The sequence below is a fragment of the Macaca fascicularis genome, chromosome 2 (genome assembly GCF_037993035.2).
Source record: "Macaca fascicularis isolate 582-1 chromosome 2, T2T-MFA8v1.1".
Classification (NCBI taxonomy): domain Eukaryota; kingdom Metazoa; phylum Chordata; class Mammalia; order Primates; family Cercopithecidae; genus Macaca; species Macaca fascicularis.
The window spans coordinates 111,610,377-111,636,549 of record NC_088376.1 but is presented as its reverse complement, the minus strand read 5'-3'; the positions used below and the strand labels follow the sequence as shown (position 1 = coordinate 111,636,549).

Below are 26,173 nucleotides of genomic sequence, written 5' to 3'. Positions count from 1 at the left end.
ATCGGGGCGGCCGGGAGCCATGTTGGAGCGGCGGGAGGCGGCAGCAGCGTCGGGGATGCTGTGGTGGGGGCGGAAAAAGCTGGGGCCGCACGCCGGAGGGGCTCCGGCCGTGGAGTAGATGGTGCCCAGAGGGCGGCGGGGGCGCGGAGAGACAGGCGGAGGGGCGGGGGCCAGGGCGGCGGCAGGGGCCCGGGAGGGGGCCCGAGCGGCGGGGCCAGACCAAGGACCGGACTGGGGCGGGGGGCGGTGGAGGCCGTGCAGGGAGGCGGGGGATGATGGCGAGACGGCCGCCGTGGAGGGGTCTCGGGGGACGGTCGACTCCCATACTTCTGCTCCTTCTCCTCTCTTTGTTCCCCCTCAGCCAGGAGGAGCTGGGGGGCGGTGGGCACCAGGGCTGGGACCCCGGGTTAGCTGCCACTACGGGGCTAAGGCCGCATATCGGTGGCGGAGCCTTAGCTCTTTGTCCCGAGTCTCCCGGGGTCCGGGAGGATGGGGGGCCTGGACTGGGGGTCAGGGAGCCTGTCTTCGTGGGGCTCCGAGGGGAAAGGCAAAGCTCCCGGAACAGTCGAGGTCCCCCTGAGCAGCCGAACGAGGAGTTGAGGATTGAACACGGCGTCCAGCCATTGGGCAGCCGCGAACGAGAGACAGGACAGGGACCAGGGTCTATGTTACACTGGCGCCCAGAGATCTCCTCTTGCGGGCGGACAGGACCTTTGCAAAGAGGTAGTCTGTCACCAGGGGCTCTGTCCCCAGGGGTCCCGGGCTCGGGGAACAGCTCACCCCTCCCTTCAGACTTTTTGGTTCGGCACCACGGTCCCAAGCCGGTGTCCTCCCAGCGGAACGCTGGGACAGGCGCCCGCAAAAGAGTGGGCACCGCGCGCTGCTGTGGGGAATTATGGGCAATAGGGAGCAAGAGTCAGGGCGAGAGAGCCACGACATCCGGAGCAGAAAGGACAGCCCCCCGGCGGAACTGTCTTCCAGGGGCCTCGGGATCTGGCCCCGAGCTGGATTCAGCACCGCGCACGGCGAGGACAGCTCCTGCACCAGGTTCAGCACCCCGCGAGTCTCGGACAGCTCCCAAGCCGGCGCCCGAGCGCATGCGCTCCCGGGGTCTCTTCCGCCGCCGCTTCCTCCCTCAGCGCCCCGGGCCGCGCCCCCCGGGAATCCCGGCCCGTCCTGAAGCCAGGAAAATAACCTCGGCGAACCGGGCACGCTTTCGTCGCGCCGCAAACCGCCACCCGCAGTTTCCGCAGTACAACTACCAGACGCTGGTGCCGGAGAATGAAGCAGCAGGCACCGCTGTGCTACGCGTGGTTGCACAGGACCCGGACGCCGGCGAGGCCGGGCGCCTAGTCTACTCGCTGGCGGCGCTCATGAATAGCCGCTCTCTGGAGCTGTTCAGCATCGACCCGCAGAGCGGCCTCATCCGTACGGCGGCAGCTCTGGACCGCGAGAGCATGGAGCGTCATTACCTGCGTGTGACCGCGCAGGACCACGGCTCGCCGCGCCTCTCGGCCACCACGATGGTGGCCGTGACAGTAGCTGACCGCAACGACCACTCGCCGGTTTTTGAGCAAGCGCAGTACCGGGAGACGCTTCGCGAGAATGTGGAGGAGGGCTACCCTATCCTGCAGTTGCGTGCCACTGACGGCGACGCGCCCCCCAACGCCAACCTGCGCTACCGCTTCGTGGGGCCGCCAGCTGCGCGCGCTGCAGCTGCCGCCGCCTTCGAGATTGATCCACGCTCCGGCCTCATCAGCACCAGCGGCCGCGTGGACCGCGAGCACATGGAAAGCTATGAGCTGGTGGTGGAAGCCAGCGACCAGGGCCAGGAGCCCGGGCCGCGCTCGGCCACTGTGCGCGTACACATAACTGTGCTGGACGAGAACGACAACGCTCCCCAGTTCAGCGAGAAGCGCTACGTGGCGCAGGTTCGCGAGGATGTGCGCCCCCACACGGTGGTGCTGCGCGTCACGGCCACCGACCGGGACAAGGACGCCAACGGATTGGTGCACTACAACATCATCAGTGGCAATAGCCGTGGCCACTTTGCCATCGACAGCCTCACTGGCGAGATCCAGGTGGTGGCACCTCTGGACTTCGAGGCAGAGAGAGAGTATGCCTTGCGCATCAGGGCGCAGGATGCTGGCCGGCCACCGCTGTCCAACAACACGGGCCTGGCCAGCATCCAAGTGGTGGACATCAATGACCACATTCCTATTTTTGTCAGCACGCCCTTCCAAGTCTCTGTCTTGGAAAATGCTCCCTTGGGTCACTCAGTCATCCACATTCAGGCAGTCGATGCAGACCATGGGGAGAATGCCAGATTGGAGTACTCCCTAACTGGTGTGGCATCTGATACTCCCTTCGTGATAAACAGCGCCACTGGCTGGGTCTCTGTGAGTGGTCCCCTGGACCGTGAGTCTGTGGAGCATTACTTCTTTGGTGTGGAGGCTCGAGACCATGGCTCACCCCCACTCTCTGCCTCAGCCAGTGTCACAGTGACTGTGCTGGATGTTAATGACAATCGGCCTGAGTTCACAATGAAGGAGTACCACCTACGACTGAATGAGGATGCAGCTGTGGGCACCAGTGTGGTCAGCGTGACCGCAGTAGACCGTGATGCCAACAGTGCCATCAGCTACCAGATCACAGGTGGCAACACCCGGAATCGCTTTGCCATCAGCACCCAGGGGGGTGTGGGTCTGGTGACTCTGGCTCTGCCACTGGACTACAAACAGGAACGCTACTTCAAGCTGGTACTAACTGCATCTGACCGGGCCCTTCATGATCACTGCTATGTGCACATCAACATCACAGATGCCAACACTCATCGGCCGGTTTTTCAAAGTGCCCACTACTCAGTGAGTGTGAATGAAGATCGGCCAGTGGGCAGCACCATAGTGGTCATCAGTGCCTCTGATGATGATGTGGGTGAGAACGCTCGTATCACCTATCTCCTGGAGGACAACCTGCCCCAGTTCCGCATTGATGCAGACTCAGGGGCCATTACACTACAGGCCCCATTAGACTATGAGGACCAGGTGACCTACACCTTGGCTATCACAGCTCGAGACAATGGTATCCCACAGAAGGCGGACACTACTTATGTGGAGGTGATGGTCAATGATGTGAATGACAATGCTCCACAATTTGTGGCCTCCCACTATACGGGGTTGGTCTCTGAGGATGCCCCACCTTTCACCAGTGTCCTGCAGATCTCAGCCACCGACCGGGATGCTCATGCCAATGGCCGGGTCCAGTACACTTTCCAGAATGGTGAAGACGGGGATGGAGATTTTACCATTGAGCCCACCTCTGGAATCGTTCGTACAGTGAGGCGGCTGGACCGGGAGGCAGTGTCAGTGTATGAGTTGACTGCCTATGCAGTGGACAGAGGTGTACCCCCACTCCGGACTCCAGTCAGTATCCAGGTGACGGTGCAGGATGTGAACGACAATGCACCTGTCTTCCCAGCTGAGGAGTTTGAGGTGCGGGTGAAAGAGAACAGCATTGTGGGCTCAGTGGTGGCCCAGATCACTGCAGTGGACCCTGATGAAGGCCCCAATGCCCATATAATGTACCAGATCGTGGAGGGGAACATCCCTGAGCTGTTCCAAATGGACATCTTCTCTGGAGAACTGACGGCACTCATTGACCTAGACTATGAGGCTCGCCAAGAATATGTGATTGTGGTGCAGGCCACATCTGCTCCTTTGGTCAGCCGGGCCACTGTGCACGTCCGCCTGATTGACCAGAATGACAACAGCCCTGTGCTCAACAACTTCCAGATTCTCTTCAACAACTATGTATCCAACCGTTCGGACACCTTCCCTTCGGGCATTATTGGGCGCATCCCAGCTTATGACCCCGATGTCTCTGACCACCTCTTCTACTCCTTTGAGCGTGGCAATGAGCTGCAGCTGCTGGTGGTCAACCAGACCAGTGGAGAGCTGCGACTCAGCCGAAAGCTAGACAATAACCGCCCACTGGTGGCCTCCATGTTGGTGACTGTCACAGGTGAGGGGCAGGGGGCAGGCAAGTGACCCAGTGACCCCAACCTGTTAGGTCTCAGGGACTCCACAGGGCACCTCATACCAAACAGGGATTTCTAAGCCTTCCAAGAACCCCTTAAGGGTAGGGTTCTTGCACCCTACAAGATCTGCCATAGACCTCACAAGGTTAGGTTCTCTGCTTAGGTTCCTGGATAATCTCCACAGAATCCCAATGATTCCAAGGCATCTAGCAGACCCCATAAAGCCTGTAAAGAACGGTCTGCTACCTAGGGATAGCTCCCCTCCTGACAAAAGGTCAGTGGTCCTGGGGTAATCCTCTGGAGGTCCCAGGCAAAGCCAGTATGGGCCAGTCAGTCCACGCTATGCCCGTGTTCAGACAAAGGGTTACTTTGGGTCCAGTCTGATGCCTACCCCATCTGTGCAGGAAATGACCAATAATTGAGTGGTCAGGAACAGCAGCTTACTATGGAAGCTTCAGGTGGAGAGTGGCTTCATAGGGGCTGAGACCCTGACCTTTGGGAAAACGTCCAGAGGTCTACCTGCCTCTTTCCTGCTCCATCTGCTCCAATCATTCACAAACCCCTCCATAATAGGAGAGTGCAGGTGGGGAGGCTCTTGAAGTCCTGCCTACTGGAGGCTGCAGAGGTTGTGAAATAGGCTTTACTTGTGCTCATTCCTCAGTTCTGGAGCAGGGACTCCTGGAACTGCCTGAAAAGGCACAACCTTCATTTATCCCTCAACTCACTCAACAGTCTGTCCTCATTGACCACCCAGTATGTGCTAGGGTGTGGGGACAAGATGAACATGGCAGCTAAGCACCTCACCTTCATTTCTGGGGTGGTCACTGAAACCACAGGACCCAGATCTGGAGTAGCGAGCAGGCTGCTAACTCAAGAATGCGTGTGTGTGTGTGTGTGTGTGTGTGTGTGTGTGTTCAAGACCCTCCTGGAGCTTGATAACCCAGGATTCTGGAGGATGGCATTGAGTCTTCACTGGGCCAGGACCCCTTCTAGTGCTATGGAAGAGCAATTTGCTGACCAAAAATAGGAGATAGGTGATTCCTGATCTGGAACCCTTGTTTTCTGTAGCGGATGTTTTGCTGGTTCTGCTATGCTGGGGGAGGGGAGAAGGGGAAGGTGAATGGGAATGAATGGCCAGTAGCCCTAGCTCCTCTCCATGTCCTGAGTTGGGGTAGCCCGCTGACCATGATAACTTGGGGAAGTGTGAGTTACTGAGTACTCAGGGTACTTGAGTGCTGTTGGGGGAGTGACTTGCTAACCCATGGGCACTGTGTGGGGTTGGTTGATCCCTGGCCCGGACCCCTCCTTGTATTGCGGGTTGGGGGAGGAAGCAGCGGCTTTTTGACACCTTGATGCTGGGGGAGCTGGTGGTCACTAGCCCCAGACTCCCTTGTGTCCTGGTGGGGTCAGCCTACTGACTTAGAGGTTCTGGGGGCCTAGGCTATCACTGGCCCCAGCCCTCTTTTGTCCCAGGGAGGGGCGGCCACTGGCCCCAGGATGACCACTGCCCTTGCCCCCACCTGCAGATGGCCTGCACAGCGTGACGGCGCAGTGTGTGCTGCGCGTGGTCATCATCACGGAGGAGTTGCTGGCCAACAGCCTGACCGTGCGCCTTGAGAACATGTGGCAGGAGCGCTTCCTGTCACCGCTACTGGGCCACTTCCTCGAGGGCGTGGCTGAGGTGCTCGCTACGCCCGCTGAGGACGTCTTCATCTTCAACATCCAGAACGACACAGACGTAGGGGGCACCGTGCTCAATGTGAGTTTCTCGGCGCTGGCTCCACGTGGGGCCGGGGCGGGCGCTGCGGGGCCCTGGTTCAGCTCCGAGGAGCTCCAGGAGCAGTTGTATGTGCGCCGGGCGGCGCTGGCGGCCCGCTCCCTGCTCGACGTACTGCCCTTCGACGACAACGTGTGCCTGCGAGAGCCCTGTGAGAACTACATGAAATGCGTGTCCGTGCTCCGCTTTGACTCGTCCGCGCCCTTCCTGGCCTCGGCCTCCACGCTGTTCCGACCCATCCAACCCATCGCTGGCCTGCGCTGCCGCTGCCCGCCCGGATTCACGGGAGACTTTTGCGAGACCGAGCTCGACCTCTGCTACTCCAACCCATGTCGCAACGGCGGAGCCTGCGCGCGGCGCGAGGGAGGCTACACATGCGTCTGCCGCCCGCGCTTCACAGGTGAGCAGGGCGCCGGGCCAAGGCTGGGGGCGGGACCGCAATGCGAGTGAGTACTGGGCGTGACTTCTGAGGCCAGAGGCTGGTGTGGACGCCGTTAGGCCAGAAGCCGTAGAGCGTGGCCGGGAGAGGCAGTCGCCGAGGCGGCGATGAGACTGGGGAGGGGGCGGCGCCGCGGGGCGGGGCCAGACGGAAGGGGCGTGTCCACCGAAGAGCTCGACCTTTTGGGGGTCTTGGCACCCGGCCTCTGGGCGCGCGGTCTTTGAAGGGGCCAGAGCAGGGGCGGGCGTGGGCGTGACCGCCTCTGACCGCGGCTTGGCCCCCAGGAGAGGACTGCGAGCTGGACACCGAGGCCGGCCGCTGCGTGCCGGGCGTCTGCCGCAACGGGGGCACCTGCACCGACGCGCCCAACGGCGGCTTTCGCTGCCAATGCCCGGCAGGCGGCGCCTTCGAGGGCCCGCGCTGCGAGGTGGCTGCGCGCTCCTTCCCGCCCAGTTCGTTCGTCATGTTTCGCGGCTTGCGGCAGCGCTTCCACCTCACGCTGTCCCTCTCGTAGGTGCCCGCCCCATGTCTGAGCGCCTCCACGCCGCCCCCACCTACCTGCCCTGACTCAGATTCCTGACTGCCCTGTCCTGGCATTCCCACGAGACACCGCCCCTCCCCTGACGCCCCGCCCGGGGTCTCCTGACCTCGCTGCACCCGCGTCCCCTCGGTCGGTCCCGCCGTCCCTCTCGCTTCCTCTCTCGCCCCAGCCCCTTCTCCTCGCAGGGATGGTGGGTGTGAAATGGTACCCTGCTCCTGACGCCCCCACCCCCGAAACCCCCTCCCACCCCGCCCAGGTTCGCCACGGTGCAGCAGAGCGGGCTACTCTTCTACAACGGGCGCCTGAACGAGAAGCACGACTTCCTGGCCCTGGAACTCGTGGCTGGCCAAGTGCGGCTCACATATTCCACGGGTGGGTGCCCCGGATGTGACGGCGAGAGGGTGCATGTGTGCTGGAGGACGCAGGGCCCAAGTCCCCTCAGGTTTGCCTCACTGTGCATCTGAGCACACACTCCACGCCATACAAGCAGTGAAGACCTAGCTCCTTGTCCTTCCCTGTGGGAAGGTCCCTCCCTCCAAGAAGTCTGTTTCTCCTGTCTGTTCAAAGGCACTCTGGGCCAGCCATTGTAGTCACCAGTGGGGGACTGATCTGATGCATCCAGGGTGGCCCTGGGAGTGGCTGTGCTTATATAACTAGGGTGAGATGGGGCGACTCCACTGCTCCTGATGATTCTACATGTGTCTCCCCTCCAGGTGAATCCAACACAGTGGTCAGCCCCACAGTTCCCGGGGGCTTGAGTGATGGGCAATGGCATACAGTGCATCTGAAATACTACAACAAGGTGGGGACCATCCCTGGCATCGGGTATGAGGGGAGTTGGGATGCTGACTTCTGCTCCTCGGGGGTTACTAGGGGCACTGTTGACTGGTGTGCCTGGGTCTTTAGCCCCGGACAGATGCCCTAGGGGGTGCACAGGGCCCCTCCAAGGATAAGGTGGCTGTGCTGAGCGTGGATGATTGTGATGTGGCCGTGGCTCTGCAGTTTGGTGCTGAAATTGGCAACTACTCATGCGCGGCTGCTGGTGTGCAAACAAGCTCCAAGAAGTGAGGCCCCCGCCCCTGGTCCCCTTGTCCCCTGCCTACCAAAGCCCACTCCAACCCTTCACATCCCATTCCTCATCCCATCCTGCCAAACTCTCCCATCTTTCCCCCAAACCACCAAGATTTCCTTCTCCTTTCAAAGACCCTGAAAGCCTGCTCACTCTAGCCCCCAATCCTGCATTCCACCCCAGACTTCCACCTCCCACATACAGTCCCCAGGCAGTCCTCCAAAGCCTCCACCTCCCCACCCCAGTCTCACTAATGCCCCACATCCCCTCCGAGTCCCTTAATCTCATGTCCAGTCCCCAGACTCCTCACGTCTCCATCCCCTCCCCAGCCAGCCAGATGCCTCACTTTTTCATCATAGCCCTTAACCGCAGTTCACCTACTTTTCCCCAGACCATCGGCCCATCATGAGCTCCCCTTTGCACCCCAACTGAAGTAAGACCCTAACTCCTTCCCCAGCTTGGCCTTATTTTCCTCCTTCAATCACCCTACCCTCTGGGTCCTACCTCCTGCTTCCTGTGGCCCCCTAGGAGCAACTCTGCTTTGGCCCCAGTCCTACCAATGACCCAAACCCCTGATCCCCAGGTCCCTGGACCTGACGGGCCCTCTTCTTCTGGGGGGTGTCCCCAACCTCCCCGAGAACTTCCCCGTGTCCCATAAGGACTTCATCGGCTGTATGCGGGACCTGCACATTGATGGCCGCCGAATGGACATGGCGGCTTTTGTCGCAAATAATGGCACCATGGCAGGTAGGCCTGAAGCTTCCACCAGCCCAGCCCATAGCCCTGTCCCCATCATAGGGAGGGAGCAGAGGACTCCATGGGGTGACTCCACATCTGACTTCAACCCAGTCTCTTTGGGTGGCAAGCACCATGCTACAGCCCAGACTTTAGGGCCTGACTCTTACCAACCCCACCCATCGAAAGAAAATGGGGCTGAGATCTTGGTCTCTTTCAGCCCCTCTGGACACTAAAGTCCTATCCAGCACTTGTGCCCCCAACCCTTGTTCTCATGTCTTTCCTCTCCCAGGCTGCCAAGCCAAGCTACACTTTTGTGACTCAGGCCCCTGCAAGAACAGTGGCTTCTGCTCGGAGCGCTGGGGTGGCTTCAGCTGCGACTGCCCTGTGGGCTTTGGCGGCAAAGACTGTCGGCTCAGTAAGTGGGCAGCATGGGGTGGGGGTGCCTGCAGAGTTAGATCTGCTCCTGGAGCAGGGGCTGTAACCCTGTTTCTCTTATCCACTCAGCTATGGCCCATCCCCACCATTTCCGTGGCAACGGCACACTGAGCTGGAACTTTGGAAGTGACATGGCTGTGTCTGTGCCATGGTACCTGGGGCTGGCATTCCGGACACGGGCAACACAGGGGGTCCTGATGCAAGTGCAGGCTGGGCCACACAGCACGCTCCTTTGCCAGGTGTGTCCACTCTGCTCACCCTCCCTATACTCTCAGTTCTCAGTCTCTTAGGCCACCACTGACATTCTTGTATGTTCAGGTTGGTCACACAGCATACTTTTCTGCCAGATGTCCCAGCCACACTTGACCCTGCTCTGGACCCTAGCCCTTGATTCTCTTTCCGTCATTATATCCTCTGTAGGTGCAGGGCTCCAGCATAGCTCTCTCTTATGCGAGCTGCACCAACCCACCCACAACACCTGGTCCTATCCTCTGCCCCCTGACACTATATCAGCAACATGATGTCCCTGGCACAGTGCCCTGTGTGCCAGGTATAACCTTGACCCCACTGTTCTGACCTCTGATATTCCTGACCTCTGAGCCCTCTGATCTCACCTCCAAGTCCCAGCCCACTTAGGGCTCTAACCCCAGGGCTATGCATCTCTGCCCACAGCTAGATCGGGGGTTACTGTCTGTGACAGTGACCAGGGGCTCGGGCCGTGCTTCCCATCTCCTTCTGGACCAGGTGACTGTCAGTGATGGCCGGTGGCATGATCTGCGGCTGGAATTGCAGGAGGAACCAGGTGGCCGGCGGGGCCACCATGTCCTCATGGTCTCACTGGACTTTAGCCTCTTCCAGGTCTGGCCTCTGACCCCAGGGTAGCCTGTTCTCAGCCTTCCAACCAGATCCACCTTTTTTGACCCCACCTCTAGTTCAGCTCCTCTCAGTTCCCTCCACTGCACCAAGTCTGATGTTCTCCCCCCAGTTCCCCACCATATATCCTTGCACTGAGCCCACCCTACCAGCCAGATTGGTCCACTCTCAGGCCATCCTTGTGCCAGATTTGGGGCCTGGTCTTGGGGAACCTCTGTAGCCAGCACTTTGCCTGATTCCTAGAAGCCCCTTCTAGTCTCTGCCCCAGTCTCTACCCACCCCTGGTCAAAAGCAAGCAATATTAAGGTCTGCTGTGGGTCCAGGAGGGAGGCGGCAGTCTAGAAGGGCTAGAAGGCAGCCAAGATTGACTCTGGGCTATGATGGGTTCATCAGGCCCCTCTCCCACAGTGCTGACTGCACCCCTTCCTCCAGGACACCATGGCAGTGGGGAGCGAGTTGCAGGGCCTGAAGGTAAAGCAGCTCCACGTGGGAGGCCTGCCCCCCGGCAGTGCAGAGGAGGCTCCTCAGGGTCTGGTCGGCTGCATCCAGGTGGGGGTCAGCATGGGAATGTGATATGGGGCATTAGGGTCAGGGGTCAGGGGTCAGAGGTCAGAGGCTCCTTGGGACCTGAAAGGCAGCATTCAAGTGGGGGTTGGCGCAAGGGGGTGAATGACCCAGCTTTGAGAGCTAGGTCAAGCCTTTCTGTGGCATTGGAGGTGGGAGTCTAGCTTGGATTATCAAGGACCTTTAGGAATCTGTGTCAGAAACAGCACAATTAGAGTCCCACAGGGGTACCAAATTGGGGATATTTTTGAGGCCTGGGTTTTTTGAGGGTCTCAGAAGACTGCATGTCAGGGTGGCTGGCTCTGCAGTACTTGAGGCTGAGGTGCCTTAACATAGTCTCACCCCTTGCTGGCTGTGTGTCCATAGGGGGTGTGGCTCGGCTCCACACCCTCTGGCTCCCCAGCCCTGCTACCCCCCAGCCACCAAGTGAATGCGGAGCCTGGCTGTGTCATGACCAACGCCTGTGCCTCTGGGCCCTGCCCACCTCACGCCGACTGCCGGGACCTCTGGCAGACCTTTTCTTGCATCTGCCGGCCAGGTGGGCCTTAAGAGGGTTGGGGGAAGGGTGACCTGGGCAGGTGTTAGGGGCCCATGATGAAGACTGGGGAACCTGAAGGAGGCAGGGACTCGGGATGGGTGCCTGCTTCCTTCCATGCTCTGTGACCAGGGTCCTGAGCTTTCTGACCCAATCTGCAGGTTACTACGGCCCAGGTTGTGTGGATGCCTGCCTCCTGAACCCCTGTCAGAACCAGGGATCATGCCGGCACCTCCCAGGAGCTCCCCACGGCTATACCTGTGACTGTGTGGGTGGCTATTTCGGGCACCACTGTGAGCACAGGTAAGAGGCTGGGGCTGAGGCGATGAGGAGACCTGGCAGGGACAGGGAGGGTCACTGGGATACCATGGAGGCATCTTACCTGGCTATGTACCCCCAGGATGGACCAGCAGTGCCCACGGGGCTGGTGGGGGAGCCCAACCTGTGGCCCCTGCAACTGTGATGTTCACAAAGGTTTTGATCCCAACTGCAACAAGACAAATGGGCAGTGTCACTGCAAGGTGCGCCTGGCCCCTGACCTTTTAACCCTTCCTTGGACGCAATCTGTAATTCCTGTCCAGCTTGCTGACCTCCACCACCTGACTTGGGCCCTAACCTCTTGCCTGTGTCCTGTGACCTAGTTGCTGTCTCTCATCCTTTACCCATGACCCCTCCCTTGCCTTCACGCATGGCCCAGGTGTCTTCTGGCCCATGAGCGCTGTTCTGTTGACCCTTTGTCCTTGATTCCACTCATTCCCCAAGCCCTGACCTCTGACTTCAGGCCCCTGGCCCATCCTCAAACAGGAGTTCCACTACCGACCGCGGGGCAGTGACTCTTGCCTCCCATGTGACTGCTACCCTGTGGGCTCCACCTCGCGCTCATGTGCACCCCACAGCGGGCAGTGCCCCTGTCGCCCAGGAGCCCTTGGCCGCCAGTGCAACAGCTGTGACAGCCCCTTCGCAGAGGTGACAGCCAGCGGCTGCCGGGGTGAGCAGGCTCCACCCAGCGGTACCCATAGAGGGCTGGCTCCAGTGTGCCACCATCACGTATCAGTGGCACACTTGGCTCCTTGGGGACTCTGGAAGCTTCTCCTGAGGGAGACCACTTACACCCAGGGAACCCTACCTTTGCCCTAAGTACTTTGCTGACCTGTCACAGAATCTGACAGGTCAGCTCCTGAGAAGCCAGCAGGAGTGGTGGGCAGTGGGCCGTGGGGTGGGTGGTGGAGGGGCAGTGGGCGTGGCTGTCACCTGCCCTGGTCCCTGACTGCCTGGCTCAGCACCTCTTCTCTCTCTAGTGCTCTATGATGCCTGCCCCAAGTCCCTGAGATCTGGTGTGTGGTGGCCCCAGACAAAGTTTGGTGTCCTGGCCACAGTGCCGTGTCCCCGGGGGGCCCTGGGTGAGTATGTGGGGGAGAGGACATCACTGAGGGTGGGGGTGGGCCTGTCCTCTGACTGCTAGAGCCATCTCCTTTCCTGAGTTGGGTGGCTTTGTTCCTGCAAAGAGGTGGAAGTGGGGTGGGAGTCCATGTGGGCCCCTCACTACCGACTAGGGGCTCTGGGCCCTTCCCTACACCCTCATTGAGCCTCCATCTGTTTCTCTTGGCTTCTGGGCAGGATTGCGGGGTGCAGGTAAGGGGTACGTGTTTGCTCAGGTGCGCTGCCCCCTCCCACTGCCAGAGCTTTTGCAGACACCTCCTGCTGTCTGAGGTCCCTGCAGACCCTTCCCTGCTGCCTGAAGTCCCTGCAGGCCCCTTCTGGCTATCTGAGTACCCCAGGGTCCCTTCTCTGATGCCTGAGATCCTCAGAGACCCCTCCCTATTGCCTGAGGACCCTGCTGACCCCTCCTCAGTTCCTGGGGTCCCCATAGGACTTTCCCCACTGCCTGAGGTCACGAAAGATCCCTCCTCAGTCTGAGGACCCTATAGCTCCTTCCTGCTGCTTGGGGGGCCCTCCCCACTGCCTGAGGTCCCCTCAGAACACCCCCTGCTGCTTGAGGTCTCTGCAGTGGCTGGACAGAGATTGTCTGGGTATGCATGCTCATGTGTGTGTCTCTGTGCCCGTGCACGTGTCTGTGAACCTGTTGCAGGGAGGGGATTCTGTGATTAAGTTGGGCTCTCTCTTGTTGGTAGCTACAAACTTTTTTAAGATCCAAGTCAATTCTCATTCAACCTCCATCCCAATCCCAGAGACAAGGGAGAGAAATGACAGCAAAGTAACCACTGGGGCAGTTAAAACTTATGTGAGAATCCTCCCACCTGACTTTGGTCACTGGATGTTCCTAGAAGCCCTCTTCTGTGTTGGCATGTCTTGTGTGTGTGCAAGAGAGCATTGTGTGTCTGTGTGCTGGTCTGGTCCATACGTGTGTGTGTAATTGGTGAGCATTGGTGTGTGTCTGTGTGAACCGGCATGTCTATGAGCCTGTCCTGGCCCACATGGGTGAGTGTGTGCAGCCCCACTCTTGTGCTTTGTGTGGTTGCTGGTTGAGAATGGTCTACAGCCTCAGGAATTGCCTGACAAGCAGCTGGTGCCTACCCGGGCTTGGGCCACTACCTCCAGGGGTGCAGCTGTAGATGCTCATGACTCTGGCTATCCCCTAGGATAGGAGAGGGTGCTGCGGTTATCTCCTCAGCAAAGGTATCCAGGCCCCAGGCCTGATCAGGGGTTGCCTGCCTCCAGGTGCTGCTGTGCGGCTGTGTGATGAGGCCCAGGGTTGGCTGGAGCCCGACCTCTTCAACTGTACCTCCCCTGCCTTTCGAGAGCTCAGTCTGCTGGTGAGACTGCCCAGAACTTTTCCTGCAACCTAAGACCTTCCTTGGCCTGTGGTGGGCCCCAGATACCACACCCTAGCCCTTGACCTCCTCAGCCTTTCCTGGTTGCCCTTTAATCTGGCAAGGCTTTCTCCCTGTGAGGCTTTGGAGGAAGGCCTAAGGGACCACAGAGCAACCATCTCCTTGTCCTGGCAGCTGGATGGCCTAGAGCTGAACAAGACGGCACTGGACACCATGGAGGCCAAGAAGCTGGCTCAGCGGCTACGGGAGGTGACCAGCCACACTGACCACTATTTTAGCCAAGATGTTCGAGTCACTGCCCGCCTGCTGGCCCACTTGCTGGCCTTTGAGAGCCATCAGCAGGGCTTCGGGCTGACAGCCACACAGGACGCCCACTTCAATGAGGTGGGGCTGTGCCCTGTGTTCTCATTGCCTTAGCCCCCCAGCTCCCAGCCTCCTGCCCCTGGATCCCCAGCTCAGGCCCTTGCTGTCCTCTTGGGAAGTGAAGGGCCTGGGCTCTCCCTCTGCCCTTGTCCTCTCCAGCCCCACCCCCTTGCTTGTTGGGGCCCCTCTGAGCACCTGTCCAGACCTCTCATGCCTGCCCCATCCCCTCATACCTCCTCACCACCTGGCTGAGCCCAATTCTATCTCCATCCTCCCAGAATCTGCTGTGGGCCGGCTCTGCACTGCTTGCTCCAGAGACAGGGGACTTGTGGGCAGCACTGGGGCAGCGGGCCCCTGGGGGCTCCCCAGGCAGCGCAGGGCTGGTGAGGCACCTGGAGGAGTATGCAGCCACGCTCGCAAGGAATATGGAACTCACATACCTGAATCCCATGGGGCTGGTGACGCCTAATATCAGTGCGTTGTGGGTGGGGTGGGGCGGGGCACGGCAGGGGGCCATGAAAGGGCAGGTACCTGAAGGTCTGAGGGGCTGTGGCTATCGATGCCAATGTTAATGGCAGGAGACTCAGCCACCACCCTCAGTGTTTTGTAGGGACAGGCTCTGAGCTGGTAGCAAGGAAAACGGATTGTGGGACTCAGGTGTGGGATGCGAGTAAAAGGGAGTAGAACCCTTGGCAGGGGAAAGAGGTCCATGATGGGTCTCCCCTTTCTTTCTCCCGGGTAGTGCTCAGCATTGACCGCATGGAGCACCCCAGTTCTCCCCGGGGTGCCCGTCGCTACCCCCGCTACCATAGCAACCTCTTTCGGGGCCAGGATGCCTGGGATCCTCACACCCATGTGCTGCTGCCTTCCCAGTCCCCACGGCCATCCCCATCTGAAGGTGAGAGCCCCTGGGGGACCCCTGGGCCAAGTCCTGTCTCTCTGTCCCCCCAGCCAGATACCATGTTGCCCTCCTCCCAGTTTTCCCCTTTCCAGACCTCCCCAATGTCAGACCCTCCCACATCTCCCCTCCACCCTCCCACATCTCCCCTCCACCCTCCACCCTCCCACATCTCCCCTCCACCCTCCCACATCTCGCCTCCACCCTCCACCCTCCCACATCTCCCCTCCACCCTCCCACATCTCCCCTCCACCCTCCCACATCTCCCTCCACCCTCCCACATCTCCCCTCCACCCTCCACCCTCCCACATCTCCCCTCCACCCTCCCACATCTCCCCTCCACCCTCCCACATCTCCCCTCCACCCTCCACCCTCCCACATCTCCCCTCCACCCTCCACCCTCCCACATCTCCCCTCCACCCTCCACCCTCCCACATCTCCCCTCCACCCTCCACCTTGCCACACCTTCACTTTGTCAGACCCTCTCCCTCATCACAGATGATCCCTCCCAGGCCTTGACTGTTCCTTTCTGGGTTCCTGTTCCCTGCATTCTCCAATTCTGCTCCCGTAGGGAAGAGACCCCCATATTTGATCAGGTTCAGAGCTGGGTTGGTGGGTGCTTTGGGTCAGAGGTCACTGACAGAAGCTCCTCCTCCTCTCCTGGCAGTTCTGCCCACAAGCAGCAGCATGGAAAACTCCACCACCTCAAGTGTGGTCCCCCCACCAGCCCCGCCAGAGCCAGAGCCCGGGATCTCCATTATCATTCTCCTTGTTTACCGCACCTTGGGGGGACTGCTGCCTGCCCAGTTCCAGGCGGAACGCCGAGGTGCCAGGTACTCAGGCCCCTCACCCCTGGGCTTCCTGCGAACTTCTCAGCCCGGCAGCCCCTTTTTTGGTGGGTAGATGCATAGGTTCACAACACACAGAGAGGAGCACAGCTCCAGGGAGCCCCGTCCTTGCTGGGTTCTGTGTGAATCTTATTCTCTGGAGTTGTGCAGAGTGGCAGAGCCCCTGGCTGACAGACACAGAGCCACACACAGGAGGGATCCATGAGCCAGGTACAGAGAGACCAAAGGGCTGACAGACACAGACAAGGACAGGCTGACTGATGGTGGTCAGATGGGGGTAGGAGGGAGGACAATCAGAGGCAAACAGTTGCAGGTCCCCTGGAGATGCTCAGCTCCTCAGCAGAGGCTGGAAGGATTCTTAGAAACAACTTCCACTCTGGGGACATCCCAGACCCTGGGTCAGCTCTGGCGAGTGGCATGAAGATGGGGTGAGGCAAGCAGGCTGAGTGTGGGGAGGTCAGCAGTGTGCAAGCCCAGATGGTTGTCTCCCCAGGCTTCCCCAGAACCCCGTTATGAACTCCCCGGTGGTCAGCGTGGCTGTGTTCCATGGACGCAACTTCCTAAGGGGAGTCCTGGAGTCCCCCATCAGCCTAGAGTTTCGCCTGCTACAGACAGCGAATCGGAGCAAGGCGATCTGTGTGCAGTGGGACCCACCTGGCCTGTGAGGACCCCCATTCTGGAAACCCTTGGTCCCCTGTTAGCCCTTGGGAGGCCAACTAATAGTCCCAGTCTACCCCTGGGGCCCCCACTAGTGCTGTCATGCAACCCGAACCATGAGGAATGCTGTACCCCAACTCCAGACATCCTCAGCCCTTCCTATGATCTCTCACAAACCCCTGCCTGACAGTGGGTCACAGTTGTGTCTAACTGCCCTGTGGCTGCAGGGTGGAGCAGCATGGTGTGTGGACAGCACGTGACTGCGAGCTAGTGCACAGGAATGGGTCCCATGCACGGTGTCGCTGCAGCCGGACAGGGACCTTTGGGGTCCTCATGGATGCCTCTCCCCGTGAGGTGAGGCTGTGTTCAGTGTCCCAAGGAAGTGGGGGGTCAAAGGGACACGGGGATTCTGCCCAACAGCCCATCAACCATCCCTGTCTCTGTAGAGGCTGGAGGGCGACCTGGAGCTGCTGGCTGTGTTCACCCACGTGGTCGTGGCTGTGTCTGTAGCTGCGCTGGTGCTGACTGCAGCCGTCCTGCTGAGCCTGCGCAGCCTCAAGTCCAATGTGCGTGGGATCCATGCCAATGTGGCAGCCGCCCTGGGGATGGCAGAGCTCCTCTTCCTGCTGGGGATTCACAGGACCCACAATCAGGTGCAGGATCAGGGCCAGGGAACTTGTGTCCCAATGACCCTACTGGCCCAGAAGGCCTGGGGCCAAAACTCAGGGTCAGAGGTCAGGGATGCTCAGGTTGGGGCCAGGGTTTTTGGCAGGGTGCTGGGGTAAGATATTGTGGTTTAGGGGTGAGAGGTGCGAAGCAAATGCCTGGGGTAGGGGTCAGAGGTGGGTGAGGCAGGAGAGGTCCTGACACACGCCCCCTACCCTCAGCTGGTGTGCACTGCAGTCGCCATCCTCCTGCACTACTTCTTCCTCAGCACCTTTGCGTGGCTCTTCGTGCAGGGGCTGCACCTCTACCGCATGCAGGTTGAGCCACGCAATGTGGACCGTGGCGCCATGCGCTTCTACCATGCCCTGGGCTGGGGCGTCCCTGCTGTGCTGCTGGGTGAGGGCTGTGACCCCCAATCTCCATCCATCACATGGCCTGACCCCTGACCCTGTCCCCATTCCTGCTCATGACCCCCAACCTCAAACCCCAAGCCATCTATTCATGGGGGGGCTGCTCTGTCCTCACCCCTGCTTTCTCCCATACATGGGCTGGTCAGCAGTGCTGGAACACACGCCCTCAGTTCTACCCTTTCTCTTCCCAAGGCCTTGCTGTGGGCCTGGACCCTGAGGGCTATGGGAACCCTGACTTCTGCTGGATCTCAGTCCACGAGCCCCTCATCTGGAGCTTTGCTGGCCCTATTGTCCTGGTCATAGTGGTGAGTGCCCTGGACTTATTGCCCCTTCTGTACTTCCCTCCCTCATGGGGGCGTGGAGCTGCAGTGAAGTCAGCTGAGGGCAGCCAGATGGCATTCTGCAGGCTTCCTGGGCTCGGCCTTCATTTTTTCTGTCCTCTGGTCAGTGACCACCCCCATTCAACTGGCATGGAGATGGGGGCGGGGGGTCAGAGATTCAGTCGCCTGTCCATGCCTCTGCATCTCTCTATCTCTCAGTCCCTCTCTGGTTCTCCATTTCTTTTTCTGTAATGCTCAGCTCCTTTGGTGTGTGTGTATATGTGTGAATTTCTCACTGGTTCTGCCTCTCTCTGTGAATCTTAGTCTCTCTCACTCATTGCCTCTCTCTCTCTCTCTCTCTACGCCCTGCCCGGCCCCACATGTCCGGCTGTGGGTCCAGATGAACGGGACCATGTTTCTCCTCGCTGCCCGCACATCCTGCTCCACAGGGCAGAGGGAGGCCAAGAAGACCTCCGCACTGTGAGTTGGCTGGCCGGAGGAAGGGGGGTTCTCAGGATGACAAGTCCTCCTGGGTGGGGTCTGGGGCCCCCAGATCTTCCCTGGTGCAGGTTGGGCTCCAAGTTCTGGATGAAGGAATGAAGTCACACCTGCCCTGACCTGCAGTCCCTCTCTGGCGCCCTCACTATACTGTGGGCCCACATGTGCTTCTGCCCTGCTGTCTCTCCTTGTCTTCTGGGTCCCCCCAGAGTCTCCCATGGCCTGGGTGGCTCACTTGGCCCCCTGCCCTGTGTGTTCCCACTTGTCTTCCATGCCCTCCCTTGTGGCTCCCATACCTCTGTGTTTTTCCCACGTGTCCTCATGGCCCTTTGACTGCTCTCCTGCTTCTTTGTGGGACCTCTCATCTCCCCCAGTGTCCTCCAGAGATCTCCATGTTCCCGTGTGACTTCCTTTTTTTCACGTTCCGTGTGTGGCCCGTGTGTCCTCCTGTGTTCCCTGCATGAGCCCTACATGAGCCTTGCATGTCCTCCTTTGTCTTCCCATGTGCCCACAGCAGGACCCTTCGCAGCTCCTTCCTGCTCCTTCTGCTGGTCAGTGCCTCCTGGCTCTTTGGGCTCCTGGCAGTCAACCACAGCATCCTGGCCTTCCACTACCTCCATGCAGGACTCTGCGGCCTCCAGGTGACTCTGGTGCCCCTCCCTCGCCCCAGAACCAGGTGGGCCTTCAGTAGGCTGGGGCCATCCCTAGGCAGATGCTGACCCCAGGCCTGGAGCTGACTCGTACTGGATAACTGTTGCCAGGCTGGGTACTACCCCAGACCAGACACTGGCCCTAGCTGCTGCCCCCAGACCTGGAGCTGACTCTAACCTAGGCACTGATCCCAGACTGAGTGCTGATCCTGGACTGACCTTCACCAACACCGAGGCTCCCGGCCCCTTGCTGATCCACACCAACCTGACCGACTCCAGCCACTCCTGCTGCTCCAACCTCTCCCCTGCTGACCTTCCCCGACTCCCTTACTGAGTCCCGCATGGGCTCCTCACTGACCCACGCTAGCCTGCAGTGACTGACCCCCATTGCTGACCCACAGTGACTTATACTGGTCCCTGATTGACCCCTGCCGACCCTGCTTTGACCCTCGCTGACCCACAGGGCCTGGCGGCGCTGCTGCTCTTCTGTGTGCTGAATGCAGACGCTCGGGCTGCCTGGACGCCAGCCTGTCTGGGCAGGAAGGCAGCACCCGAGGAGGCAAGGCCAGCACCTGGGACGGTGAGTCGGGATGGGGGCCCTGAGAAGCCAGGGTTTGAGGCTGCTTCAGGGTTGGCTCACATTCTGTCCCCACCACCCCCAGGGACCTGGGGCTTACAACAACACGGCTCTCTTTGAAGAGAGTGGCCTCATCCGCATCACTCTGGGTGCCTCCACCGTCTCCTCTGTGAGCAGCGCCCGCTCTGGCCGGACCCAGGACCAGGACAGCCAGCGGGGCCGCAGCTACCTCAGGTGAGGGGAAGGGCCTCCTTGTGAGGGCACACTCAGCTTAGTCCAGCCCCACCTTACCAGGGCTTGGCATGACCAGGTCCTAGGGTGGGTGGCTCTACCCATCTCGGCCATCTGGGGCCCTGCTTCTGCCTCTGCCCTAAATGCTTCCCACCACACACCCAGGGATGCCATTCCACCCGCAGCTGGCTGTGCACTCAAAGACACTCCAGCCTCCAAGGAACCCCATCACATCCCTCTTTCATGGCGGGGGGGGCTCCTGCATTTCCAGGGACAATGTCCTGGTTCGACATGGCTCAGCTGCTGACCACACTGACCACAGCCTCCAGGCTCATGCTGGCCCCACTGACCTGGACGTGGCCATGTTCCATCGAGATGCTGGTGGAGTTGGGGCCTGGGGCAGGGAGGAGGGAGGCAGAGGATCTCTCCCCATCCCCTTTTCTTCTGCCCCATACTGGGAGCAGTGGCTGACTGGGGTGGGATGATCTCCCCCAAGGTCCCTGCCTCAGGAGGCACCTACCTCTCCAGCCCTGGTTCTCCCAATCCACTCCTGATTCGTCTTTCCCTCTGCTAAGTCCCAGCCCTTCTGCTTCTACCTCCACTCCAAGCTCTGCCCAGGTTCCCATCCCCAACCCTAACCCCCTTGCCGTACCTACCTCTAGACCCTCAACTCCAACTTCCCTTATCTCCAAGTCCCTTACCTCTGAAAGTCCTTCTGACTTTCCCAACTCCAGGCGCAGACTCCGACTCCGACAGTGACCTGTCCTTGGAGGAGGAGAGGAGTCTCTCCATTCCATCTTCAGAAAGCGAGGACAATGGCCGGACGCGGGGGCGCTTCCAACGGCCACTCCGCCGGGCAGCCCAGAGTGAGAGGCTCCTCACCCACCCCAAAGGTGCCAGGCGCCCTCTGACCCCTTGGGTGACCAAGGGATGCCCCATTTGTTATCCTTCCAGCTCCCCATCTTTCCTGCGGTTGGGGTTCAGCCTGGTCTTTCTGACCCCTCAGCCATCAGGTTCCCCGACTTCTAGTCTCTGTCTACCTCCAGTTAAGGGGAGGGGGTTCACCAGTCACCCCTACCCATTGATCTCTAGGAGATACCCTCCTGTTCCCACCTCTGCTCAAGGAGAACAGCCAGGGTTTCAAGGGTCTAGGGTCAGGGGTCATGAGTCACCGGGATCAACCCAGAAGCTCCTATAACCTGCCCTGGCTCCACAGATGTGGATGGCAATGACCTCCTGTCCTACTGGCCAGCCCTGGGGGAGTGCGAGGCAGCCCCCTGTGCTCTGCAGACTTGGGGCTCTGAAAGGCGCCTGGGGCTGGACACCAACAAGGATGCAGCTAACAACAACCAGCCAGACCCGGCCCTGACCAGTGGGGATGAGACTTCTCTGGGCCGGGCCCAGCGCCAGAGGAAAGGTACAGTCCCTGAGCCCTGGCCCGCACTACAGGAATGCTGGGGGCTGCTCATGCCCTGAGCCAAGGGACTGCAGCTTCCTCATCCCAAACTGAGAGCTCTTCTTATTCTGACCTGGGGGGCTTCTGCTTCTCTAGCCTGTTTCATGGTCCTCAGGGACTGCTCCTATCCTGACCTGGGAATTCTCTGTCCCCCTCTACCCTGGCTGGCACTACAGGGGGACCACAGGGGACCACTCCTGCGCCAGCCCGTCTGTTTTCAGAGACCCTAGGAGTTGCTTCCCCCTGGCCTCCCACCCAGATTCCAGAGCTCCTGCTCTGATCTGGAAGATTTCTGCCCCTCACTCTGCTCTTATGGGAACTCGGAGAAAAGAGGTTTCTGCCCTCACCCTTGCATCACAGGGACCCTGGGGACTGCTCCTGCCCAACCCAGGGGCTTCCTGCATTTCAGCCAGGCTTGCATTGTCAGGATCTGAGGGCTGCCCCTTTTCTGACCTCAGGGAGTTTGCCCCATCCCCTGCACCATGGGACCTGCCCGCCTTCCCCCACGCCTTGGGACCACAACTGGAAGATGACTGCCCTTCCACTCTGACCCCTGTCCTGCTGCCTCTCTGGGACCACCAGGGTTGCCTCTGCTGCTCCCAACCCTGTGTTGGAAGGATCCCAAGGGCTGCCACACCCCTAGACTCAGGAATTCCTGCCTGCCCTCCCCCTCCCACACACACCCTGCCCCCCATTTTCTTCCTCTCATAGGCATCCTGAAGAACCGGTTGCAATACCCACTGGTGCCACAGACCCGAGGCGCCCCTGAACTGTCCTGGTGCCGTGCAGCCACCTTGGGCCACCGTGCTGTGCCAGCTGCCTCTTATGGTCGCATCTATGCTGGCAGGGGCACAGGCAGTCTTTCACAGCCAGCCAGCCGCTACTCTTCTAGAGAACAGCTGGACCTGCTCCTCCGGCGGCAACTGAGCCGTGAGCGACTAGAGGAGGCCCCTGACCCTGTTCCACATCCCCTGAGCCGGCCTGGGTCCCAGGAATGCATGGACGCTGCACCGGGCCGACTGGAGCCCAGAGATCGGGGCAGCACCCTGCCACGGAGGCAGCCACCCCGGGACTACCCTGGCGCCATGGCTGGCCGCTTCGGGTCACGGGATGCGCTGGACTTAGGGGCACCTCGAGAGTGGTTGAGCACACTGCCCCCGCCCCGCTGCACCCGGGACCTTGATCCACAGCCCCCACCTCTGTCCCTGTCTCCCCAGCGGCAACTCTCAAGGGACCCCCTCTTGCCATCCCGGCCACTGGACTCTCTGTCTAGGAGCTCGAACTCTCGGGAGCGGCTGGACCAGGTGCCTAGCCGGCACCCCTCACGTGAAGCCCTTGGGCCACCCCCACAGCTGCTCAGAGCTAGGGAGGACCCAGTCAGTGGCCCCAGCCATGGCCCCTCCACAGAGCAGTTGGACATTCTTTCCTCCATCCTTGCCTCTTTCAACTCCTCGGCCCTCTCCTCCGTGCAATCTTCAAGCACACCCTCGGGCCCTCATACCACTGCCACACCTTCTGCCACAGCCTCTGTGCTTGGGCCCTCCACGCCACGTTCCGCCACATCTCATAGCATCTCGGAGCTGTCGCCAGACTCAGAGTAAGTATGGTCCAGCCACCTGCTTGCACCCTCATCAGCTTAGGGCAACCTCCTGTGTGCCCTGCCCTGTGTTCTGCCACAGAAGGGGATGAGGGCTGGCAGACAGGTATGGGCTACCCCAGGCCGGGCACAGCCAGAAGGCCACAGGCTGGGGACAGGAATCTGGCAAGAAATGGGGGTTGTGACTAGCAGTGACTTGCTGGCTGTGTGACTGGGGCCAGCCAGCCTTCCCAGCACCTCCCAGGCTAAGGAGAAATAGGTGCCTTCCAATGTGTTGAGCTAGTGGAGGGGAGGACAGGAGCTGAGGCCTAGAAGTGGGAGATGACCTGGAATATGCAAGGGGCAGGGAGGAGAGCAGGAGGCCTTGCTTGGGAAGCTTCGCCTAGGGGGTCGTATAGGACAAGGAGAGGCTGGAAGTGGTGCCAGGATATACCAGGCTGAAGAGCTTGCTTTGTTGAGGATAAATCATTCATTCATCGATGTATTCAGTCAATATTGAGTTCCTCCTGTCTGTGGACACTTTGGGGTGGGGCTCACAGGAACTGAGTTGGAACCTGGTTCATCTCGGGTGCCTGTGAAGCATCTGTGGGGAAGGGGGTGGCAGACAGGCCCAGGAAGTAGTAGACCCAGGAAGTAGCTGGATACACAGGAGTCTGAGAGGGACTGGTGGGAGTGGGGAGGCACCAGGAGCTGCCAAGTCTTATAAGCCAAGAAGAGAGTTGAGTTTCAAGGAGGAGAAACAGCTGGGTCAGGCTCTGGGGGTTTGTGGGGTAAGAGATGGCTTGGGGAGGAAGGGAGCCCTGGGGTGGGGCAGGGAACCAACAGAATTGACCAGGACCCAGGGCAGAGAGAGGACAAAGGAGAAAGGAGCAGGGTTTTGGGGGTCCTGGGGCCTGGGCACTGAGGGCTGCTGCGGGGTAGGGACCAGAGGGAGCTAACCCACTGCCTGGGTCCCCCTGCAGTCTAACTTTGGGGTCTGGCTGTTTGGGAGGTAGACTAGGGACTGAGCAGGGGTTCAGGCTCTGGAGTCACAGAGGTTTGAGTTTGAGCTGTCTTACCTCACTAGCTGCGTGACCCTAGGCAGAGGCAAGTCTTTCTGGGCCTCAGTTTCCTCATCTGTAAAGGAGTCTGTAGTAATAAACTCTTTGAGATGTGGAAATCTATGAGATAATATCTGTCAAGTGCTCAGCATAGCATCTGTACACAGTAGGTGCTCTTGAAGCACTCAGATAAAAGACCTGGGCAGCCAAGGAGCCTTGCTGAGTCTAGGGGCACGGAATGAAGGACTCTGAGAACCCCAGAGTGGGCATGAAGGGGCTGGGGGCTAAGAGGCAAGAGCAATGGTGGAGGCAAGGGGAAGAGCCAGGCCAAATGTGGTGGGGGAATCCAGAGCCGCCTGACTTGGAGCCCTCTGGGCATCAATCTCTGATTTCCTCATGTGCCTCCAGAGTTCCCAGAAGTGAGGGTCACTCCTGAGGGGACGACGGCGTGGACGAGGAACAGCTGAGGGTGACAGAGGATAACAGGAGAGACTCCAGGAGTGGGGGCGGATCCCAAGGCAGCCTCCTGCTCCCCAGTGGCGGGTGCCCCAGCTCTCCCTGGCGTGGCAGGGTTGAGGCTCCATGCGCATCTGTGAGCATGCGTGTGACAAGTGCAGAGAGGGGGGACTGGAGGGAGACTTTTATACGTTTTGTACCTTTGTAACCAGAGAGATGCTTATGTTATTTTTCAGCTTTTCTGTCTCCTGGGGGGTTTGAGGCTGGGCTGGGAGGGGGAGGGAGATAGAGGGAGACATGCAGTTTGACCCCATTTGGGTCCTGAGCAAACCCTACGCTCATCTCTCTCTTCTTCCTAGGGTGGACTCAGATGGGTGGGACATATGCCTTCCTCCCCCTATTCCACCCCCAAGTTGATCTGAGTATCATCAGGGGCCCAAAGCACAGAATTGTCCTTTGCTTTTTCTTGAATGCCCCAAAGGCCAAACTTCTGGGGCTGGGGGTTGGTCTTGGAAACAGGGGTCGTCTGACCTCCTCATGGGGGCTCACTCATGCCGCCCCTCCCGGTGGATGTGTGTGTTTATTATGTGGAGTCCCTGCCACTTACTGCCTTATGACCTAGGACTGATGCTGTGGGGTGCTGGTGGAGCAGCTGATGTCGTGTTTACAGAGCAAGGCTTCCCTGTCTCCCACGGGGAGGGGCTCGGGCCTCTAGTCAGACATTCCTGCAGAGGGTCGGTGGAGGGGTCATTCACCTGCCCCTGCAGCGAACAAAAGTTGTCTGTGGTGCCATTTGATTCCCTGACACTGCCCCCTGCTTGAATCGATTCTGAAGGTTAAGGTGGGAAGGTGAGCAAAGGGAGCAGAAACAAGGGAATTCAAGACCCAGAATGTAGGTGCCACTGCCTCCTATGTTTACAGGATCCTCCGTGGCCCTAGGCACCCGGGCTGCAGGAAGTGACTCCATTCCACTCCTCCTTTATTCCTTTAAAAAGGGAAAAGTGACTGTTACGACCCTGTTCACAAAACTCTTACTTTTGCTATTTTGTCTGCTGTCCAGAACTGGAGACTTTAAAATTTTGTTACTGTTTACAAGTCCAGATTCAAAAAATGTTTTTACTTTGTTTACAACTCAAAACTTTGAGCTTTTACACTTTGTTTACAGTAGAGAATTTTTTTCCCCTTTGTTTACAAGTGAAAGGTAGGGAAAGTAGGAGAGGGACTTGGGGGACCCACCTGTGAGGACCCTGACCTGGCCATCTTGAGGGGTTTTCTAACCCCCAGCTTTCCCAGGCCAAAGGTCAGCCTTGAGTCCCCAGACCTAGAAGACCTTGAGAGTAGGCGTCCTCTAACCACTGGGGAGAGTGGCTGTGCAGGGTTGGGGGGTGGTCTGTGCAGACACCTCCTCACCCACCACCCCATGCATACTCTTGGGAAGCAGTTTCCTGGGAGATTAGAAATTCTACTTCCCTGACTGGAGCTAAATCCCACCAGCCAGGACCCAAACTCTTACCCAGAAGGACCCCAGCTCTTGAAGGGCTGAATGGCCTGCTGGGGGTGGGAGGGTGAGTTTGCTATGTCCTAGGTTTCCTCGATGCCCCTCTCTGGGGGGTTCCCCTCCTCCAGCCCAGCGGCCCTCTGTCCTGTCTGTGTAAATTGTTCCGTGAAGCCGCGCTCTGTTTTGGGAATAAACTTCTACAGAAAACA

At 59.5% G+C, this 26,173-nt stretch overlaps 1 protein-coding gene across 7 annotated transcripts; it reads left to right on the top strand.

Moving 5' to 3' along the window:
- CELSR3 (cadherin EGF LAG seven-pass G-type receptor 3) lies at positions 1-26,173 on the top strand. 7 transcript variants are annotated; one of them, XM_015445852.3, is made up of 36 exons: positions 1-4,020; positions 5,563-6,213; positions 6,537-6,762; positions 7,050-7,165; positions 7,507-7,595; positions 7,700-7,857; positions 8,446-8,609; positions 8,890-9,015; positions 9,105-9,274; positions 9,708-9,893; positions 10,341-10,457; positions 10,839-11,010; positions 11,169-11,310; positions 11,408-11,528; positions 11,812-11,995; positions 12,306-12,407; positions 12,625-12,639; positions 13,687-13,781; positions 13,974-14,183; positions 14,441-14,636; positions 14,905-15,060; positions 15,728-15,893; positions 16,402-16,569; positions 16,793-16,919; positions 17,012-17,218; positions 17,453-17,627; positions 17,834-17,946; positions 18,362-18,441; positions 18,977-19,100; positions 19,573-19,689; positions 19,772-19,920; positions 20,189-20,298; positions 20,652-20,810; positions 21,134-21,334; positions 22,085-22,970; positions 24,419-26,173. In XM_015445852.3, the coding sequence occupies exons 1-36, from the start codon at positions 273-275 to the stop codon at positions 24,444-24,446; spliced, it is 9,954 nt and encodes a 3,317-aa protein (XP_015301338.2). In that variant the 5' UTR covers positions 1-272; the 3' UTR covers positions 24,447-26,173. The 7 variants fall into 7 exon arrangements, 5 of the variants coding, with proteins under 5 accessions (XP_015301338.2, XP_015301337.2, XP_005547092.2 ...); XM_015445851.3 differs by having other exon boundaries at positions 18,974-19,100; XM_005547035.4 differs by lacking the exon at positions 12,625-12,639.

What these genes read in the sequence shown, in the direction of transcription:
- CELSR3 (XM_015445851.3), top strand. Translation starts at nt 273, where the DNA reads ATGATGGCGAGACGGCCGCCGTGGAGGGGTCTCGGGGGACGGTCGACT. An exon ending in ATCTGAAATACTACAACAAG is followed by an intron (nt 7,596 to 7,699) that starts GTGGGGACCATC and finishes CTGGGTCTTTAG; the next exon opens with CCCCGGACAGATGCCCTAGG. An exon ending in TTCTTGCATCTGCCGGCCAG is followed by an intron (nt 11,011 to 11,168) that starts GTGGGCCTTAAG and finishes CCCAATCTGCAG; the next exon opens with GTTACTACGGCCCAGGTTGT.